Here is a 21,125-nt window from a genome sequence, read left to right as displayed (position 1 = left end):
GCTATGGAAACGGCTCTCCCGATCCGTACCTCCACGAGCTCGATGGCAGCTGGGGAGCCGGCGCATTCAGGTGGCTTCTACTTCAGGTTCTTGCCTCAGAGACTCTTCCCGTCTCTGAGCGCCCCGGAGACCACCAGCCGGCTGCGCCAGTGGTGAGGGGCCGCGAGGCCAGCGGAGCCCCGCGGCGGCCGTGGCGGGACGGGGCGGGCTCGGGTTCGGGGCGCCCGCTGCGAGCTGACCCCCGCCTCTGTGCCCCAGGTCCATGCTGGGCAGACTCAAGGCGCAGGCGTTCGGGTTCGACCAGACCTTCCAGGCCCACCGGAAGGACGACTTCGTTCTGGTTGGTATGGGGTCGGCCCTGGTGACGGGAACGCGCGCGCGCCTTCCTCGCTGGCGGGGGCGTGCGCGCGCCTTCCTCGCTGGCGGGGGCGTGCGCGCGCCTTCCTCGCTGGCGGGGGCGTGCGCGCGCCTTCCTCGCTGGCGGGAGCGTGCGCGCGCCTTTCTCGCTGGCGGGAGCGTGCGCGCGCCATCCTCGCTGACGGGAGCGTGCGCGCGCCATCCTCGCTGACGCGCGCACGCCGGCCCTCGCTGGCGGAGAGGCGCGTGCACGCACCGCCCTGGCCGACGTACGTGCGCGCGCTGGAGTGGTCGTCTTAGGGTCTTTTCGATGGACGTGTTCGTTTCCCATCATCAGGAATCTGGTTTTCGGTCTGGTTATTTTTCTCTCTTCAGTAGCCTGTCTAGAACTTTCTGGTTCTGAATTTTCTCTCTTAAGTTAGCACATCTTTTCTGATGCGGCCACCTCGCTTCCTCAGTTAGTCATAAACTGCTCCGAATTGTCTGTCAAGCCCAGATCCATCCGAGGACTGGACGTCAGGTTGCCAGTAGCAATTTCACGTGAAGAATTCCCGCCAAAACTTTTCAGCGATGGCACAAGCTCGGACAGAAAAAGCCACTCGCGAGCGTCACCTTGGGTGTGCCATTACATGTAGTCCTGTAACCAGGCACTGGTGGCTCACGCCTGTGGTTCAGAGCCAGCGAGGCTGACTACCCTGAGAGATTCCTATTTCCCAGGTAACCAGCAAAAGCCAGAAATGGAGATGTGGCTCAACAGCTTTTGGCTCTTGAAGTTAGAACCCGAGACCCTGAGTTCAAGCCCCAGTAACAGCATATCACAGATAGAAACACACTGTTAGGTTTTTAAAAAGAGGTAGCCTAGTAAAAACAGCTCCACGCACGTGGTATTCAGGTAAGGGGTAGGTTTATTTAGTAGACCTGCTGGGACCAGGCAAGGTTGGCACTCCACGCGGCTGGCAAAAGGCCTGCGAAAGAGACAGAGCTGGGAAAGAGAGCTAAGAGAGCTAGAAAAGAGAAGAGAGAGGTGGGAGAGAGCTGGGAAAGAGCTAGAAAAGAGAGAAGTGGGAAAGAGAGCTGGGAAAGAGAGCTAAGAGAGCTAGAAAAGAGAGAGGTGGGAGAGAGCTGGGAAAGAGGTGGGAAAGAGCAGGGATAGAGAGAGAGCTAGGAAAAAGAGCTAAGAGAGCTGGGAAAGAGCTGAGAAAGAAAGGGCTGACTGAGAAAGAGCATCTGGGCCTGGGCTAGGCCTTATCTAGGGTATGGGCCGAGAAAGGTGTGGCCACATCAAATGCAGATGTGACCTCAGTGGATGCAGATGTGACCTCTTCCAGGTGTGTCAGTTGCCTAGGTAATGCAGGTACTGGGTGGAGACTTTGCTGTGAGGAGGGTGGAGTCCAGGAGTAGACCTTACACACACACACACACACACACACACACAGAGAGAGAGGGAGAGAGAGAGAGGGAGAGAGAGAGAGAGAGAGAGAGAGAGAGAGAGAGAGAGAGAGAGAGAGAGGGAGGGAGGGAGGGAGAGAGGAAATGATCGTGGCTGGGAAGGTGGCTTAGTGGTGGAGTGCTTGTCTGGCATGCATGAAGCCCTGAGTTCAGTTCCTCAGTGCCACATAAAAAACTGGAAGTGGTGCTGTGACTCAAGTGGTAGAGTGAGGAAATGATCGAGGCTGGGAAGGTGGCTTAGTGGTGGAGTGCTTGTCTGGCATGCATGAAGCCCTGAGTTCAGTTCCTCAGTACCACATAAAAAGCTGGAAGTGGTGCTGTGACTCAAGTGGTAGAGTGCTAGCTCAGGGATAGGGCTGAGCCCTGAATTCAAGCCTCAGGACTGGCAAAAACAAAACGAACACACAATCATGTGAACACACTGCTAGAATCATGAAATTTTTTGCAAATGAGGTTCAGCCCATGACAGTTTCTAAATGTTCATTAACTTAATTATTTCGAGATCTTTCATGAAAGTCTCTGTCCATAAACATATGATTCACCTTGAGTGGAAAAGCAGTCTCTTAAGTTCAAGTACCAACACACACACACGTATGTAGCCTAGGCTTGATATCTGACTTCAAATACTCTTATTTTTAAAAACTGCTTACTTGCTCCACATCCATGGCTCAAACCTATATTCCTAGCTACTCAGGAGGCTTGAGACCTGAAGATCACTTTTGGAAGCCAGCCAGAGTAGAAAAGTGTGAGACTCAAGTGGTAGAGTACCAGCCTTTAGCTAAAAAAGCTATGGGACAGGCCTGGGAAGGTGGCTCAGTGGTAGAGCACTTGCATTGCATGCATGAGGCCCTGGCTTCCATTCCTCAGCACCACATAAGCAAAAAGAAAAAAAGCCGGAAGTGGCGCTGTGGCTCAAGTGGTAGAGCACTAGCCTTGAGCTGAAGAGCTGAGGGACAGCGCCCAGGCCCAGAGTTCAGGCCCCATGACCGGACCCCAAAAAAAAAAAAAAGCTATGGGACAACCCTGAGTTCAAGCCCAGTGCCATCAGCAAATACAAATACATACCAAAAGAGTACCTTTTGGGGGGAAGGGGAAAGGGTGGGGCTTGAACTCCAGGCTTGGGTGCTGTCCCTGAGATTTTTCTGAATTTTTTGAATTGTATTAAGTTTTAAACATATTTTACTTGGACAACAATGTGGATCATACTATAAATCCTAACAAATATAATAAAATTTGAATTTTTTTTTTTTTGGGTCCGGTCTTGGGGCCTGAACTCTGGGCCTGGGTGCTGTCCCTCAGCTCTTCAGTTCAAGGCTAGCGCTCTACCACTTGAGCCACAGCGCCACTTCCGGCTTTTTTCATTTTACTTATGGTGCTGAGGAATGGAACCCAGAGCCTCAGGCATGCAAGGCAAGTGCTCTACCACTGAGTCATCTTCCTAGCCCCTAAAATTTGACTCTTTTATAAAACATTTATATTTTGCCAATTTAAAGTTGCCTTCCTAATTTATATTATGTGAGATTTTACTAAAGCTATTTTGCAAATTGATTTTTTATCATGATAAAGTATTTGACATGTTCTTTTTCAATTTTTATTTTAGGCTTTTTTCAAAGACCCAAATGTTATTCCAAATCTGCAGTTACTTTCAGATTCTTCTGGACAGTGGATTACACTAGGTAAATGAAATTTTTAACTTTTCAAGTGACTATTTAGCTATTATGACAAAATTTTGCCTCAGGAATTCTTATTAAATACAAATTGTAAAGAGGAACTTTTCTGCACTGGGAATGTGGCTAAGTGGTAGAGTGCTTTTCTAGCATGCATGAAGCCCTGGGTTCAGTTCCTCAGTACCACATGCACAGAAAAAGCCAGAAGTGGCGCTGTGGCTCAGTGGTAGAGTGCTACCCTTAAGCAAAAGAACTCAGGGACAGTGCCCAAGGCCCTGAGTTCAGGCTCCAGGACTGGCAAAAACAAAAACAAAAAAGAATGACTCATTTGTTTGATAAGAAGAGGAGCAAGTTTAACCAGCTGCGGCAGGTTTGCCTGCATCGCTATCCTGGGAGTCAACTGCTACAGTCCTGGCTTAGCACAGAGAACCAGTTTTTTCCTTTTTCTTTATTTTGGAAAGTTTTGTGCATCTTCCATTTCCTCTCTTAGATGCAGGGAGCACTGAAAATGTAAGAGAAAACTTTTACTCAAAGAACTACTTGGTACATTCAAATATACAAGGGTGTGTATTGGATAATGTACAAGTCTAATGTACAAAGAAGCATGTGGACCACAAAGATTCTCCTAATATGGGGATGTTTAGACAAATGGGGTATTGGTTTCTGACTGAGGAGTGGGCTACCATGGAACATTATTTTTAATAATGCTATATTAAATCATAGAAGAGTGTCTTACAGACTCTGTAGAACATTATATAGTTACCCCTTTCATAATACACTGAAACACAACTAGAACTTTTATTCCCAACATTTAAACATTTAACCAAGAGGAGAGCACTGTTTTTTTTTTTAATTTTTGCCTGAGGCCAGGCTCAGTCCCTGGTCCTCCAGCCTCTGCCTTCTTCAGAACTGGGATTATAGGCATGTGCCACACCCACCTTGTTCTTTGAGATAGCATCTTGAGAACTTTGGCTATCCTCAAACCAGGATTCTGTCTCTGCCTCCTGAGTAGCTGAATTACAGGCATGAGTCATCATGTTTGGCCAAACACTTGTAAGACTGGAGTCTCAATATTATAAAAACATCATTCCATTTAGAAAGAGAATACTAAGGAAATAGCAATTGCTTTTTTTTTGTTGGTCGTGGGGCCTGAACTCTGGGCCTGGGCGCTGTCCCTCAGCTCTTCAGCTCAAGACTAGTGCCCTACCATTTGAACCACAGCACCAGTTTGGGCTTTTTCTGTTGTGCTGAGGAATAGAACCCAGGGCCTCATGCATGCAAGGCAAGCACTCTACCACTGAGCCACCTTCCCAGCCCCAGCAACTGCTTTTGTTAGCTTTTTTTCTAATGGTAAGGGAATGCTTTGGGTAAATTGTCAAGTTACAAAACTAATTTCTCGGGCTAGGAAGGTGGCTCAGTGGTAGAACGCTTGCCTTGCATGCATGAGGCCCTGGGTTCGATTCCCCAGCACAACATAAGCAAAAGGAAAAAAAGCAGGAAGTGGCGCTGTGGCTCAAGTGGTAGCCTTGAGCTGAAAAGCTGAGGGACAGTGCCCATGCCCAGAGTTCAGACCCCCCCAAAAAAAACAAAACCAAAAACAAAACTTCTCTTTAAGTAAGAACAAGATTACAAGCAGTTCATGATGTTAGACTTAACAGGCCATATTTTATTGCTTTTGGTTAAATACTACTGCAAAATTTATAGAGCAAAAATCCGGTACAGCATGATCACTTACAGAATTAAACTGAGTGTCTGAGCACAGAATATTTTCCAATGCAAAACTTCCAAAGCAGAATAATCAGAGCCATATATCACTGAATTTGGAAAGCATGTTTATGTTAACTGGAGGCAATGCATTTGAAATGTGATCAACTTTCCTCTATAGTGGCACATACTTTATAAAATAGCACTGAACTTTGTCTGATTTTTGAATAAGTCATTGCCCCCCCCCCACCCCCCACAAAAAGCTTCTAAAATTCCCATGTGCCTGACAGGATCAGTTAAAAGTGCTCTGAAAAGTAGGTCAGAACAGCACTGAGTCTCAGAAGCAGGAGCCCCAGTAGAGGGCTGGGAAGGTGGCTCAGTGGTAGAGCGCTTGCCTTGCATGCATGAGGCCCTGGGTTCCATTCCTCAGCACCATATACACAGAAAAAGCCAAAAGTCGTGCTCTGGCTCAAGTGGCAGAGTGCTAGCCTTGAGCACAGAGAGGCTCAAGGACAGTGCCTAGGCCCTGAGTTCAAGCTCCAGGACTGGCAACAAAAAGAAGTTCCAGTAGATTGCCAGCACTCTTCCAGTAGCTGCTTACATCTCCTCTTTTTCCTGTTCTTCTAAGCCCTCCTGCTACTCTCCGAGCAGGGCATGGTAGCTAAGGAGGTGGACACGAGAAAATCTCAAGTTGGGTTGGGCTACATTGTGAGGCCTCATTTCAATAAAGCAAAAAAGAAAAGGAAGCAAGCATGTTGTCTCTCATGCTGTGGCTAGGGACCAGTTTTCTAAAGTGGTCAGACTGCACAGCTCTATGCATATGTCTTTCAACTGGGCTCAGAACTATGCTGCTATGGTCTTTTCACTTTATCTGATCCCCAAGAGTATTCACCTCTGAAACAAGAAGAGCTTCTCTTAGCAACATAGCTCTTGAAGTTACTGAGGCATACACAGTCCCTGCCTTCAGGCGTCCTTGTCTCTATCTTAGCCCAGTTAAGGATCAAACAACAGGTTCTAGCATGACCTTAGCTGGACAGTCAAACTAAGTGGTGCCAACAGTGGCCGTCATATGGGCTTTTGTTTGATTTGTTGATACTAGCTTCAAACCTGCCACCCCCCTGCCTCAGCCTCCTAGTGCTGCAGGTAGATGCATGTCAGCTTGCCAATATTGCTTACTTGTAACACAGCTGCTTTGCAGATGGAAAGTACAGCAGATTTACACAGGAGGGGCAATAGAGAGGTTCCACACCTTGTTCTACTCTGAACAGAATACCATCTCTTCGTACCTGTGTGAGTGAGAGAGAGAGAGAGAGAGAGAGTGTGTGTGTGTGTGTGTGTGTGTGTGTGTGTGTGTGTGTGTGTGTGTGTGTGTGTGTGTGTGTGTGTGTGTGTAAAAGAGAGGGAGTAGGGCTGGGAATGTGGCTTAGTTGGTAGAGTGCTTGCCTAGCATTCATGAAGCCCTGGCTTCCACTCCTCAGTACCACATCAACAGAAGAAGCCAGAAGTGGTGCTCTGGCTCAAGTGGTAGAGTGCTTGGCTTGAGCAAAAGCATCTCAGGGACAGCGCCCAGGCCCTGAGTTCAAGCCACAGGGCTGGAAAAAAAGAAAAGTAGATTAAATGCCATTAATATTCCAAATTTCTATAATTCTGAACTTATGAAACTTGACTAGGGCCTGGTTTGAAATTTACCTTGACTTGGAAAGTTTTTGTTTTTGTTTTTTGCCAGTCCTGGGGCTTGAACTCAGGGCCTGGGCACTGTCCCTAAGCTTCTTTTGCTCAAGACCAGCACTCTACCATTTGAGCAACAGAGCCACTTCTGGTATTTTTTGCTTATGTGGTACTGAGGAATCAAAACCAGGGCTTCATGCATGCTAGGCAAGCACTACACCACCAAGCCGCATTCCCAACCTGAAATCCTTTTTTGTAATAAACACTGTATATGAGATTACAGAGGTGTTGTTTTTCTATTATTGTTTTGACTTTTAGTGAAAATCATATATTTTTAAGATACCCTCCAAAACTTAGTAATCTCCTATATTTTTTGCAATATGAATTCTAAAACATTAAGCATAAAACAAATCATAAAGAGGTCTTATTTGCAATTCTGATAAATGCATTAAACCCAGTAAGAATCCCTTATTACACATAAAACATGTATTTCACTTTCAGATATTCCCTAATTTATAATTGTCTAGTCCAGAAATGGTAAGGTTTAATTATAAATGTTTCATGATTAGTGAAGTGTGAATAGGCCACAAAATAGGAATTTAATAAAAATCAGTGTCTTTAGTTACAGCTATACATTGTGTCACAGTGGAATATGGTTTAAGAAATGTTTTATTAGGTGATGTTGCCACTGTGCAAACATCTTAGTGTTTACTTGAGCCCAAACATGAGACGTAGATACTATAGCCTAGCACAACAAGTTTTACAGGAATCTTGCTTCTAAGTAAAAGCATTCATGCTAAAATAACTATAGAAAGTACAGTACACATATGAACCAGGGCATAGTCATTTATGCTCAGTACTGTGTACTGTATATAACTGTATGAACTATACTTGTTTATGGCTAGCAGTGCATAGGTTGTTTACACCGACATCACAAACAGGAGAAAAGTATGAGCTATGATGATATCATAGCTCCATCACTTAGGCAATAGGAATTTTTCTGCTCTATTATCATCTTTGGGACTGCCATGGTACACACAGCCATCAGTGACTAAAACACACAGCACATGACTACCAAAATAGGCATTGGGCCATATTCAGTTGCTTCTTGGGAATTCAGCACAGTGATTTATTCAGAACTAATTAAGAATGTTGACTTTATCTCCATTCTTTACAAAATATTTAGGAACTGAAGTACAAAAAATTGAAGCTACAAACGTTCCCTGCACACAGCTTTCAATGTCATTCTTTAATCGGTTATATGAAGAAGATATTGTACGAGACAGTGGACATATTGTGAAATGTTTAGATTCTTTTTGTGATCCATTTATGGTTTCTGATGAATTGCGAAAAGTAAGTACAGAGTGTTAAAGTCTTACAGTGAAATTTTATTTATTTTATTGTCAAAACTTTTGTCTGCCTAAAACCTGTGGCACTGTGGCTCACAGTGGTAGAGTGCTAGCCTTGAGCAAAAGAGCTCAGGGACAGTGCCCAGACCCTGAGTTCAAACCCCATGACCAAAAAAAAAAAAAAAAAAAAATCCAAGATTGGACTGGAATGTGCTTAGTTAATAAGCACTTGTCTCACTTGAGCAAGGCTCAGGGTTTGATTCCCAGTGTTTCTTTGTTTTATAAATCTAAATTTATTTTTGAATATGTAAGTTGAAAAATTAAACTTAAAAATTAGAAGGTAGCTCAGTGGTAGAGTGCTTGCCTTGCATGCATGAGGCCCTGGGCTCGATTCCTCTGCACCACATAAGCAGAAAAGGCTAGAAGTGGTGCTGTGGCTCAAGTGGTAGAGCACTAGCCTTGAGCTGAAGAGCTCAGGGACAGCGCCCAGGCCCAGAGTTCAGGCCCCATAACCACCACCACCAACAACAACAAAATTAGAACCTTGGATAATATTACATTAAGAAGAATTTTGTCATCCTAGGTATTGCTAATGGAAGACTCAGAAAAATATGAAGTATTCAGCCAGCCAGATAGAGATGAGTTCCTATTTTGTCTTTTTAAACATCTTTGCCTTGGTGGATCCCTTTGTCAGTATGAAGATACACTCAAGCCATACCTGGAAACAGCAAAGCTTCTCTATAAGGATCTGGTGAGGTAATGTTGCTAGATAACAATATGCAAGTCTTTGGCTAATAGAGCCAATTCTTTGTTCAGCCGTGTAGAGTTTCCCAGCATCTCTTTGTGGTCTTAAATACCACAACCACAATGTGTAAAAGCACAATGATTTCGATTTCCTCTTGTAACCTCCTATACCACAACTACAGTGTGTAAAAGTACAAGTACCACAATCTCCTCTTGTAACCTCCTACACCATGACCACAGTGTATAAAAGAATAACTATTACAATCTCCTCTTGTAGCTTCCTACCCTATGACTACAGTGTGTAAAAGTACAACCACGATCTCTTCTTGTAACCTCCTACATCACAACCTCAGTGTGTAAAAACACAACTCCCGTGATCTCTTGCAGCCTCCTATACCACAGTTTGTAAAACACAACCGCCAGGACCCTCTCTTGTACTCTTCTACAACACAGTATGTAAAAATGCAAGTACCATGCATCCGCTCTTGTAGCTTCATGCTCCTCTTCTAGGCTAGAGATTTCTACATTTCTATAACTCTCTTTCAGTTCTCATTCCTCTCATTTCTCATCCATCTCTTGTTTCCTAATTCAGACTTGTCACCCATGCTTCTGTTATAAGCAACTGCTGTCTTCTGGACCTTCCTTTCTACCTGCTTTCTTCTCAGTCTCAAGAGGGGTGGAGGAGAGCCTCAGTATGTTGGAGTTCGCTTAGCTAATTGTAAAAAATTATTAGCTTTGTTCCAAAGAAGTGTAAGAATTTCCATCTGGTGTAATAGTGAGTTTTTCAATTAATCCGAGCCAGGCATTGGTAGCCCCCACTGATAATCCTAGCTACTCAGGAAGCTGAGATCTGAGGATTGCAGTTCCAAGTCAGCCTAGGCAGGACAGTTCTTAAGACTCTTATCTCCAATTAACTACCAAAAAGAAGCAGAGCTGTGTCTCAAGTGGTGTAATGCTAGCTTTGAGCAAAAAAAGTCAAGAAGCCAGGCGCCGGTGTCTCATGCCTGTAATCCTAGCTACTCAGGAGGCTGAGATCTGAGGATCGCGGTTCAAAGCCAGCCAGGGCAGGAAAGTCCGTGAGACTCTTATCTCCCATAAACCACTAGAAAACCAGAAGTGGTGCTGTGGCTTAAGCGGTAGAGCGCTCGCCTTGAGCTGAAGAGCACAGGGACAGCGCCCAAGCCCAGAGTTCAAGCCCCATGACCGACCAAAAAAAAGCCAAGAGACAGCACCCAGGCCCTGAGTTCAAGCTCCAGGACCAGCACTAAATAAATAAATAAGTAAATAAATAAATAAGTCTAGTGTCTTCCTTTCTTCTTTGTCCCTCCTTCTTTTCCTTTTGAATGAAATTTCTTTTTTTGAACATTTTATTTTTTGGTTTCTCACTATGAGTTTTTCTTTATTGTTACTGTAAAGGTGATACACAGAGGAGTTACAGGTGCATAGTCAGGCAATGAGTACATCTCTTTTTGGACAGTGCCCCCTTCCCTCACTGTCTCTCAGTTGTTCCCTCCTGGCCCCACCCACAAGTTGTATAGTTCTTTTGTCGGACATGGGGCTTGAACTCTGGGCTTGGGTGCTGTCCCTGTGCTCTTCATCAGTTCAAGATGAGCGCTTCACCACTTGAGCCACCATGCCACTTCCAGTTTTCTAGTGGCTTTTATTGTAGATAAGAGTCTAATGGATTTTCCTGCCCAGGCTGGCTTTGAGCCGTGATCCTCAGATCTCAGCCTCCGGAGAAGCTAGGATTACAGCCCTGAGCCACCTGTACCCAGCTATAGTTCATTTTTAACACAGTGTACATTGAAGACTGCTCCTGCATTTGTTCACCTTTTGTCCCTCCATTTCTGCGTCCACCCAAAGACAGATAAACAAAATGAAAAGAAATCAACAAAAATTCTTTATTTACATTTCCTGGAGTTTATTTCCATATATACTGTTGAAGTATATAGGCATTGCACCTTTGTGTTTCTCCCCTAAGAGTATCCTCCATTGGTCTCACTGTGTGTGCAAATGCTTAAGAGTGCTCTATTATTTATCATGCCCCAGTGTATTTTAGATCTAGCTTCCACTTACGGCAAATTTCTTATTTATACTTTTTTTTTTTTTTTTTGTCAGTCATGGGCTTGAACTCCAGGCCTGGGTGCTATCTCAGAGCTCTTCAGCTCAAGGCAAGAGCCCTACCCCTTGAGCCATAGTACCACTTCAAGTTTTCTGGTGCTTAATTGGAGATAAGAGACTCATGGACTTTCCTACCAGGGCTGGCTTCAACCGAGATCCTCAGCTCTCAGCCTCCTGAGTAGCTAGGATTATAGGCCTGAGCCACTGGCACCTGGCTTATTTATACTTTTAACTAAAGTAAATATATTTTCAATTAAGAAAACATTGGTGGGGGGGGGCTGGGAAGGTGGCTCAGTGGTAGAGCGCTTGCCTTGCATGCATGAGGCCCTGGGTTTGGTTCCTCAGCACCACATAAGCAGAAAAAGCCGGAAGTTGGCACTGTGGCTCAAGTGGTAGAGCACTGGCCTTGAGCTGAAGAGCTGAGGAACAGCGCCCAGGCCCAGAGTTCAGGCCCCAGGAATGACAAAAAAAAAAAAACAAAAAACACTGGTGGGGGAGGGAAGTGGGACAACAAGGGAAGGTAACAGTGATAGACAACTAATGCACTCATTGCCTTGCTCACGCAACTGCCACCCCCTGTACAGCGTCTTTACAATAAAAGAAATGGTCAAGAAAAAAGAAACATTGGATCTTTTTTTTTTTTTTTGGGTCCGGTCGTGGGGCCTGAACTCTGGGCCTGGGCACTGTCCCTCAGCTCTTCAGCCCAGGGCTAGCGCTCTACCGCTTGAGCCACAGCGCCACTTCCGGCTTTTTTTTTTTTTTTTTTGCTTATGTGGTGCTGAGGAATTGAACCCAGGGCCTCAGGCATGCAAGGCAAGCGCTCTACCACTGAGCCACCTTCCCAGCCCCCATTGGATCATTTTTATAGGTAAGGAAGACAGAACCTCAGAAAGCAAAAGTTCCAGAATTCAATTATATAATTTCACACCACTTGGAAAGCAAATTTAGCTTCTCAGATTCTTACTTATTTCACTTATACACAATACCTTAATTTTATATCCATTCCTTACATGCATAAAACTTGCATGACAACTATTTTACTTACTTAGTTTCTGGTGTGGTTTTCAAAACAACTGTATGCCTACAATCTCTGATTTCTTTTTTTTTTTTTTTGTCATCAGTAGTGGGGCTTGAACTCAGGGCCTGGGTGCTGTCACTGAGCTTTTTTTCCTCAAGTTTAACACTCTGCCACTTTGAGCCACAGCTCTACTTCCTATAATCGCTGCTTTTAATGAAAAAGAATTACTGTGTTGGTGTGTAAAGATCGTTGAAGAGCTAGGCCTACGTCTCTCCTAATCATTGGAAACTCATGTAGAACTCGCTAGGCAGCTCTGGCACTCTTAAGGATTCTCTTCAGTGTCGCTCTCAGCGTAGGCACACGTGTGTCCCACTGCCACAGTCAGTGCACCACATCTCCACGTGGAACTGCTTACTGCCATGCACTGTGGAGAAGAGATTCTAGTTCATACTTCAAAACAAATGGCTTCAGAGCACAAACTGCCAAAGCTGCAGATTTCCTCAACCTTCCTATCCATAGATTATTATCTACAGTTTCTTCTACTTTTTAAGGGCGCGGGGAGCAGCTCTATGAAAACGTATGGCCATAATGAGCACTTTTTTTTGGAGGGGGGGGTCCAGTTGTGGGGCCTGAACTCCGGGCCTGGGCGCTGTCCCTCAGCTCTTCAGCTCAAGGCTAGCGCTCCACCACTTGAGCCACAGCACCACTTCCGCTTTTTTTTTTTCTTTTTGCTTATGTGGTGCTAGGGAATCGGACCCAGGGCCTCATGCATGCAAGGCAAGTGCTCTACCACTGAGCCACCTTCCCAGCCCTATAATGAGCACTTATAAAATGAGCAGCCAGGCCAGGCACTGGTGGCTCATGCCTGTAATCTTAGCTATTCAGGAGGCTGAGATCTGAGGATCATGGTTCAAAGTCAGCCTGGGCAGAAAAGTCCGTGGGACTCTTACCTCCAATAAACCACTAAAAAACTGGAAGTGGTGCTGTAGCTCAAGTGGTAGAGCACTTGCCTTGAGCTGAAGAGCTCAGAGACAGCACCCAGGCCAAGAGTTCAAGACCCATGACTGACAATAATAATAATAATGAGCAGCCAGAATTGGTGAATGTAGATGGAACTTGGAAGCATCCTGGGCAGCTTCTCAGAATCCAGAGCCACATGTCCAATCATGTCATCTACACCAGCCAATTTCACCAAGGAGGATATTTTTCAAGTTTCTTTAGCTGATTATAAGTGTTTCCACATACACTAGGAAACAATTTAGCTTTCAAACTACTTGTACCGTAGCTATTATGTAACATCTAACCTTCCATGGCAGTCATCTATTCTAGTCATGTCTACTCCTGATGTCTAAAGATGCTGAGGGCACACTGTGAATTATGGCTTAGGGACATCTTGTTCAAACAAAAGGGTAGAAGTCTTAAAATATATATATTTTTTTTGTCCGGTTGTGGGGCCTGAACCCTGGGCCTGAGCGCTGTCTCTCAGCTCTTCAGCTCAAGGCTAGCGCTCTACCACTTGAGCCACAGCGCCACTTCCGGCTTTTTTCTTTTTGCTTATGTGGTGCTGAGGAATCAAACCCAGGGCCTCAGGCATGCAAGGCAAGCGCTCTACCACTGAGCCAAATCCCAAGCCCGTCTTAAAATATTTTCATCCTTATCTATTATTACAGATTATTCAAAATATACCTTAAATTTTTAGCAAATGCTTCCAATCAAGTAAGCAGTACTTCAGAAGCAGTTTAGTAAACTAAGTGATCAATTCTTTTGTTACATTTCAAAAAGGCACATACAGAAGTTCATACTTACCAATCATGCCTGTATCTCTTCTACTTGACACATTAAACATGTGTACTTGCTAAAGTTTTTGAAGAATCCTCCAGGCCACATATCCATCCCAGATGTGGAATTTTATTATTTGATTGAAGAAGCTTAGTTTATGGCCTTCAGATGCTAAGTAAGCATTAGGGTTCTTGATTTTCTGAATGCATAGTATATATAGTCTGTATACCCTAAAATTAACATAGTATTAATTTTCATATGACAAATGATATTAACAAAACAATTAGAACATTAATATAGTTATACTATTTTTTAAGGCTGGATATTGAAACCCAGGGCCTCATGTATGATAGGCAACGGCTCTATCATAAAGCTAGACCCTAGCTCCTAATTACACTTTTTAAAGAGTATCATATAGTATCCAGTTTTGAGGTACACACCTTTAATCCCAGCACTTGGAAGGAAGGCTGAGGCAGAAAGATTCAGAGTTCAAACCCAGCCTAGAAAGTATAGTGAACTTTATCGTAAAGAAATGAAAGGGGGCTGAGAAGTTGGCTCAGTGGTAGAGTGCTTGCCTCACATGCATGAGGCTGTGGGTTCGATTCCTCAGTACCCCATACACAGAAAAACCCGGAAGTGGCACTGTGGCTAAAGTGGTAGAGTGCTATCCTTGGGCAAAAGAAGCTCCGGGACAGTGCCCAGGCCTGAGTTCAAGCCCCAGGACTGGCAAAAAAAAAAAAAAAAAGAAGAAGAAGAAATGAAGGGAAAGCCAAATGCCAGTAGCTCAATGCCTGTCATCCTAGCTGCTCAAGAGGCTGAGATCTGAGGATTGCAGTTCTAAGACAGCCCAGGCAGGAAACTCCATGAGACTCTTATTTCAATAAACTACTCAAAATGGTAGAGGGCTTTCATCTTGAAGTAGAAAAGCTGAGGGACAGGACCCAGGCACAGAGTTCAAGCCCCAGGACTGGCAGAAAGAGGAGGAAGGTAAGAAAGGTAGGAAGGAAGGAAAAAAGGAAGGAAGGAAGAAAGGAAGGAAAAAAGGAAGAAAGGAAGGAGGAAGGAAGGAAGGAAGGAAGGAAGGAAGGAAGGAAGGAAGGAAGGAAAAAGAAATGGATACCAGGCACCAGTGGCTCATGCCTATAATCCTAGCTACTCAGGAGGCTGAGATCTGAGGATCACAGTTTGAAGCCAGCCTGGGCAGGAAAGTCACTGAGACTCCTTTTAACCACCAAAAGAAGCTGGACGCAAAGCTGTGATGTAGCTGATAGAGCTCTAGACTTGAGCATAAAGGCATTAGGAACAATGCCCAGGCTCTGAGTTCAAGGCTCAGGACTGGGGGGAAAAAGAGGTCTGGGAATGTGGCTTAGTAGTAGAGTGCTTGCCTAGCATGTATAAAGCCCTGGGCTCGATTCCTCAGTACTATATAAACAGAAAAAGAAGGAAGTTGCACTGTGGCTCAAGTGGTAGAGTGCTGGCTAGAGCACAGAGAGGCACAGGGACAGCGCCAGGACTGGCAAAAAAAAAAAAAAAAGGAAGAAGAAGAAGAAATGAAGGGAGTACAAGAGAGAAAAAGAATAGGCAGGAAGTGGTGCTGTAGCTCAAGTGGTAGAGTGCTCACCTTGAGCTGAAGAGCTGCGCCCAGGCCCAGACTTCAAGCCCCACGACCAAAAAAAAAAAAAAAAAAAAAGAATAGGCAGATAAATTTTAGAAATATTTAGGTAATATTAGTATAGAATCAGTGGTAATAGAATGGAAAGAGGATTCATTTGTGTTAGGAATACACTTTTATATATGATTGTGCATACACTGACCCATCAATTAAGCTTTATATCTTTTCTTTTTATATATTTTTATTGTAAAGATACTGTACAGAGGAGTTAGTTACATGAGCAAGATAATGAATAAGCTTTATATCTTATATATGCCTTTCTTGCCTTCTTAGTGTTCGAAAGCATCCACAAACCAAGAAAATACAAATTACCTCTTCTGTCTTTAAAGTTACAGCCTATGTAAGTATGGAGGGGAAATTTGCAACCAATGATTTTGCTTGTTGTTAATGGAGTCCTTACAGCTAGTGCTAGCAATTAGGGTGCTCTTGAGACCAGACAAAAAGCTGATGATGTGTTAACATATATTGTTTAGAGGGGAGTTTGATCTTTTCCTCATGGCTTCTGTTGTTTTTATCTAGTAATATTCCCTCCTTATTTTAGAGCTGCATCCATGGCTCCCAGGGAGCAGAACATAGCTCCCTGGTCTGTTAAACCGTCATTTATAGAGCAATAAAAAGCATAAATGTCTTTGTATCACAGACTCTGAAGCCTGAATTTCAGTATCACATGGAAGATATTACAAATGAAATCGTTTCTAAGTATCTCCATTCATCCACTTAAATTGATTACTGTGTATCAACACTAGTGTGCTAACTTAGGGCACAATAGCTGAGAGAAAAATAGTCCCTGCTTCTTGCATAGAAAAGAAAGAATTTACATAATAAATATCATATTAGGCCAGGCACTGGTGGCTCTTGAGACTAGGAAAAAAGCTAGGAGGCTGAGATCTAAGGATTGCAGTTCAAAGGACAGCCTGGGCAGAAATATCCATGAGACTCTTATCTTGAATTAGTCACACACACTTACACACACACACATACATACACACAAGCCAGAAGTGGAGCTGTGTCTCAAGTGGTAGAACACTAGTCTTGAGCAAAATAAGCTCAGAGACAGGGCCCAGGCCCTTGAATTTAAGCCCCAGGACTGGCAGAAAAACAATTTAAAAAAAATTAATACTAGCATATTAAAGGCATTTTTAGCAAATGATGGGGTTTCCCTTTGGACTGTAAATTCCTGAAGGATAAGAATTATGCCTTTATGTGTAGAATAAACCTATTCTTCACAGTAGACTGCTGTCAGTAAATATTTAAAATATTAGTTAACTACCCATTTTTAATCAGTGTTATTTTTGTGTTTTCTTGATGTTTTGACAGAAAACACATAATAGTAAAATGTTATAGCTTGCATGCAGTAATTTCCAGAATATACTAAAATACTAATATTAGTTACTAAATAATTTTTCAGGACTCGGCTGGTCTGTGCTACCCTTCCAGGAAGAATCATGAGCAGACATTTTCTTACTTTGTTGTGGACCCTGTCAAACGTCACGTTAATGTTCTGTACCACTGCTTTGGTGTTGGGGACATGTCTTGAATCCTTCAGATGACCTGTATCTACTGGCTTTTCATTTATTGTTTTTCTGTTTCCATACTAATTTAGAGACAAATGTTTACCTTGTAGAGAGCTGCTTAGAGAAGGGAAATGCAAGCACAAAGAGTCCCTGTCTAAGTTTGTCTGGATTCCCTGCCACAGTGGATACAGAGCCATTGTGAAGTGGTGACAGCGAGTTACCAGAAACTGACAATCTGGATTGTATTTGTTGTGTTAAGATTCAAGTGAGTTCTCAATTTCCCATATATTTTGTCTTTGAAGCTAATTCTGCATTGAAGTGATAATAGAAAACTGAAATATCTACCACCAATTATTAATATGAATTGTTAGCTTTTTGAACTTGATTTTCATTTAATTATGTTTTTTACATTGCATTAAGGTTTACACCTCTGGAGTTAGGAAAAGCATCATTCCACTTAGAACCCAGTAGTGTTTGGTAACTGTAAACTTTTTCATCCCATGTAATTAGAACAGCAGGTACCCCCATCTGACACAAGAACTATGTGAGCAGGGAAGTTGCCTGATGATACTAAATTGGCAGAACTGCAAGGATCAGGTCGTCTTGGTATAGTGTCCTGTTACAGTCACAGAATGGACATAGAACTGTTTGGGTCTTTGTTGTTGTTGTTTAATGCAGTCCAGGCTAGCCTTAAACTCTTGAACTTCCTGCCTCAGCCTCCTGTGTGCTGGAATTACAGGTGTATCTCACTACACCTGGCTGACAGATTTTTTTTCCTGTGGGAAAGTGATCATATCCTATAGGTGATGGAAAGCCTGCCAGCGGTATTGAGCTTTGAGGAGGGAGCAGTTTGAAACACGTTCCTGAGGTACAGGGGTGAGGATGATAATCGTGGACTTGAGTCTGGGCCAGAGGGCTGGGATGAGCAGGCCTGCTCAGCCTCCGCCGCCTCACACGCACCTTGGCACATTGCTTATGAGTGAATAACTACCACTAGTTGGTACAGGCTGAGTATGCCTTGTTGAAATGCTTGCGACTAGAAGTCCTCTAGTTTTAGTTCTGTGGATTTCTGTTCTGTGTGATACTTGCAGAGACTTTACTGTTGAACATCCCTAATTACAAAGTCTGAAGAGAAAAATTTGAAATTTTCCAGTACTGACAGAACACTAAAAAGTAACAGATTTCGGGCTGGGAAGGTGGCTCAGTGGTAGAGCGCTTGCCTTGCAAGCCTGAGGCCTTGGGTTCGATTCCTCAGCACCACATAAGCAAGAAGAAAAAAGCCAGAAGTGGCGCTGTGGCTCAAGTGGTAGAGCGCTAGCCTTGAGCTGAAGAGCTGAGGGACAGCGCCCAGGCCCAGAGTTCAGGCCCCACGACTGGACCTCAAAAAAAAAAAAAAAAAAGTAGCAGATTTCATAGAATTCCAGATAGCACATTTATGGGTTAAGGATATTAAAGTTGTGATATCCAAGATTATTTTAACTGAAGGTTATTTCTTCACTTTTTTTTTGGGGGGGGGGAGTGAAACGTGGAGAGAGACAGGGTCTTACTAAGTAGCCCAGGCTGGGCTCAAACTCAAGATCCTCCTGCCTCAGACTCACTAGTGCCAGTATTATAGATGGTTGCCACCCTTTTTTCTTTTTAAATACTTTTCCGTTTTGATTGATACATAGTAATTGTGTGTGTACACATACCATGTGCTCTTTCAATACCTAATTTTAAATTACATAAAGACACAATAAGAATTTAAAAATACTTTGTTTTTTGCTTACAGTCACATAGTCTTCTAGGGCTAGAGGACCCTTTGATCATTCATTCATTCATTCATTCATTCATTTAAAGACTAAGTCTTGCTAGGTGACCCAGGCTAGCTACAAACTGTCCTTCTGTCTCCTGCTGAAACCACACCCAGCCCCCTGATTCCTTTTGAATGTTAAGTCTGTGCCAGACAGTCATCAGTTTACTCTGAGAAAACATACACTTCCTATAAATCTAGTTGGGATAATGATCATTGACAGTGATCATTGACAGGCACAGTTGCATGAGTTCAGAAGAGGGGTGATTTGTGAACAGAGCCAGAAAAGGTCACCTGATGAAGGTGAGCTTGCTTGGCTCACCTGGAAGCCATGAAAGAGAGCAGCTGAAAGAAATCTGAGAAGGCCCGGCACATGGGGCCAGGTCTGGGACTGAAGCCCAGAGGTGGACGGAATTGATTCTGAGAGCCAACCTTGCTTTCCACCAACAAGGGCAGGCAGGCACAGAAGTGGTGCACCTTTCAGGAAAGATTACTTCATTGTTTTGGGAAAAACATTTGAATGACCCATCTTGATTATGTAAATTATCTAAGTGAGGGAGCCTATTGGGAAAACTTTAAAGAGTTTGGGCTGGGCTACCAGATTGCCTGAATTCTTAATTCTGCCCTCACCTGTGTGACCTTGAGCCAATTACTCAACCTCTTGGTGCCTTAGTTTTCTTTGACAGAAAATGCAGAAACTAGTCAGATTCCTTCATAGAACTTTTTGGTGTCCTGGGGGCTGGGAAGTTGGCTCAGTGGCAGAGTGCTGGCCTCGCAGGCTTGAGGCCCTGGGTTTGATTCCTTAGTACCACATAAGCAGAAAAAGCCGGAAGTGGCGCTGTGGCTCAAGTGGTAGAGTGTTAGCCTTGAGCTGAAGAGCTGAGGGACAGCACACAGGCCCAGAGTTCAGGCCCCACAACCACCAACAATAAAAAGAACATTTTTGTGTCCAAATTAGTGCATATATTGGGTTTATAATGGTGCCAGCCACATAGCTAAGTACCTATGGATTGCGGCTGTATTAATTCTGTAGCGAGGAAATATGAAACATGGGGAGGGGCTGTGATGGGGGTTGGCTGCACAATAATGTAAAAAGTAAATATGTGAGGTCTTCCTTGGGTTTGGTGGCTGTTCCTTGGTCAGATGGAGTGTAAGGGATAGGAAGTCAGTTACCCTCTCTCCCGGGCCCCAGGGGAGGTCAGCATCCCCAGCTCTGAGGCTGAGTATTTTTGCTGCATTTTTCTTTGTTGTGTTACTGTCTTTGTTGATGGTAGTAATCTGTTGCTAAACTAGTTCTTATCTGTCTCCTATCTGTCTCTCCAGAGATCAGGACTTACGTGTGTTTTGCCCACTCTTACTAGGCACCTTGCATTTTCTGGCAGACAGGGATGAGCTGGTCTTGGAGTGAGAGGGGAGGTGTAGAGCGGGAGGGGAGGGGGGCGGGCCCTGAGTCTGTTGTCCTGACTGGCTGCAGAGCGCGACACCCATAGTAAGTTCTCCTGGTCCCCCAGATCCTGTTAAGTTCAGTGAGTGCCTTGGCCTGCATGTGGGGGAAGGAGGACCAGAGACATGTCTGGGGCACCATTGCCCTGGGGAGGGGCAGGACAGCCCAGAGAACAGTTTGGGGGAGCAGCTCTGTCAGCTGAGAGAGCACTGGTGCTGGAGCGGGACAGCTGGCAGTCACACAGCAGACACAAGTGTCCTGTGAATGGCTTTTTCGAACTCAAGAACATTCCTCAGAAATTCCAGAGGCTGCTGAAGGAGAAAGGTCTCACAGGATTGTAGTTTTGACGTTGGAAAGAGAGACTTGGGCTAAAGGCTGGAAAATCTGAGCCATTTGGATCCCATAAGCCAAAATAAGTCACGAGGCAGGGTATAAGACATATGCAGCACCCTGTGGAGTAGTTGAAATAAGGAGTCTTGCTCAGGTGAGGCACAGAGGAAACAAATTAGTGGAGGTGTGCTTACTCTGAGGACTGGGGTAGAAGGCTACGAAATTTAGATCCGTAGGGCACCACGGATTTAATTTGGTTCACCCCTCTCTCTCCAGTTAACTAGCAGAAAGCTGGGCTGGAGGTAAGACTCAGGTGGTGGAGCACCAGCTGAACAGGTAAGCTGAGAAAGAGCATAAGGCTTTTGCGTTCAAGCCCCAGTGTGTTCACACAAAAAAATAAATCTTGTAAGTGATGAATAGCAGTCACTACATATATGAACAAAGTCTGGAGAGCACATACTCACTCTCCCAATTCAGCATCCTCTCCTGTCATTCTCCTCCTCTGATAGTTTCTCCA

At 44.2% G+C, this 21,125-nt stretch overlaps 1 protein-coding gene across 2 annotated transcripts; it reads left to right on the top strand.

Moving 5' to 3' along the window:
* On the top strand, positions 1-18,683 carry LOC138824462 (cilia- and flagella-associated protein 300-like). Of its 2 annotated transcripts, XM_070018346.1 has the most exons (7): positions 1-152; positions 259-340; positions 3,407-3,482; positions 8,032-8,198; positions 8,778-8,950; positions 15,802-15,868; positions 16,937-18,679. In XM_070018346.1, the coding sequence occupies exons 1-7, from the start codon at positions 4-6 to the stop codon at positions 17,063-17,065; spliced, it is 843 nt and encodes a 280-aa protein (XP_069874447.1). In that variant the 5' UTR covers positions 1-3; the 3' UTR covers positions 17,066-18,679. The 2 variants fall into 2 exon arrangements, with proteins under 2 accessions (XP_069874447.1, XP_069874448.1); XM_070018347.1 differs by lacking the exon at positions 15,802-15,868 and having other exon boundaries at positions 16,937-18,683.
* Positions 18,684-21,125: the final 2,442 nt, after the last annotated feature.

This window comes from Dipodomys merriami, unplaced genomic scaffold (assembly GCF_024711535.1).
Source record: "Dipodomys merriami isolate MVZ:Mamm:240054 unplaced genomic scaffold, mDipMer1.0.p SCAF_129, whole genome shotgun sequence".
Classification (NCBI taxonomy): Eukaryota; Metazoa; Chordata; class Mammalia; order Rodentia; family Heteromyidae; genus Dipodomys; species Dipodomys merriami.
Note: the sequence above shows the minus strand (reverse complement) of the source record. Positions and strands in the feature narration are given on the sequence as shown.

Coding starts and splice junctions, on each gene's coding strand:
- LOC138824462 (XM_070018346.1), top strand. CDS start 4: ATGGAAACGGCTCTCCCGATCCGTACCTCCACGAGCTCGATGGCAGCT. Junction 341..3,406: donor GGAAGGACGACTTCGTTCTG/GTTGGTATGGGG, acceptor TTTTTATTTTAG/GCTTTTTTCAAAGACCCAAA. Junction 15,869..16,936: donor TCTTTAAAGTTACAGCCTAT/GTAAGTATGGAG, acceptor ATAATTTTTCAG/GACTCGGCTGGTCTGTGCTA.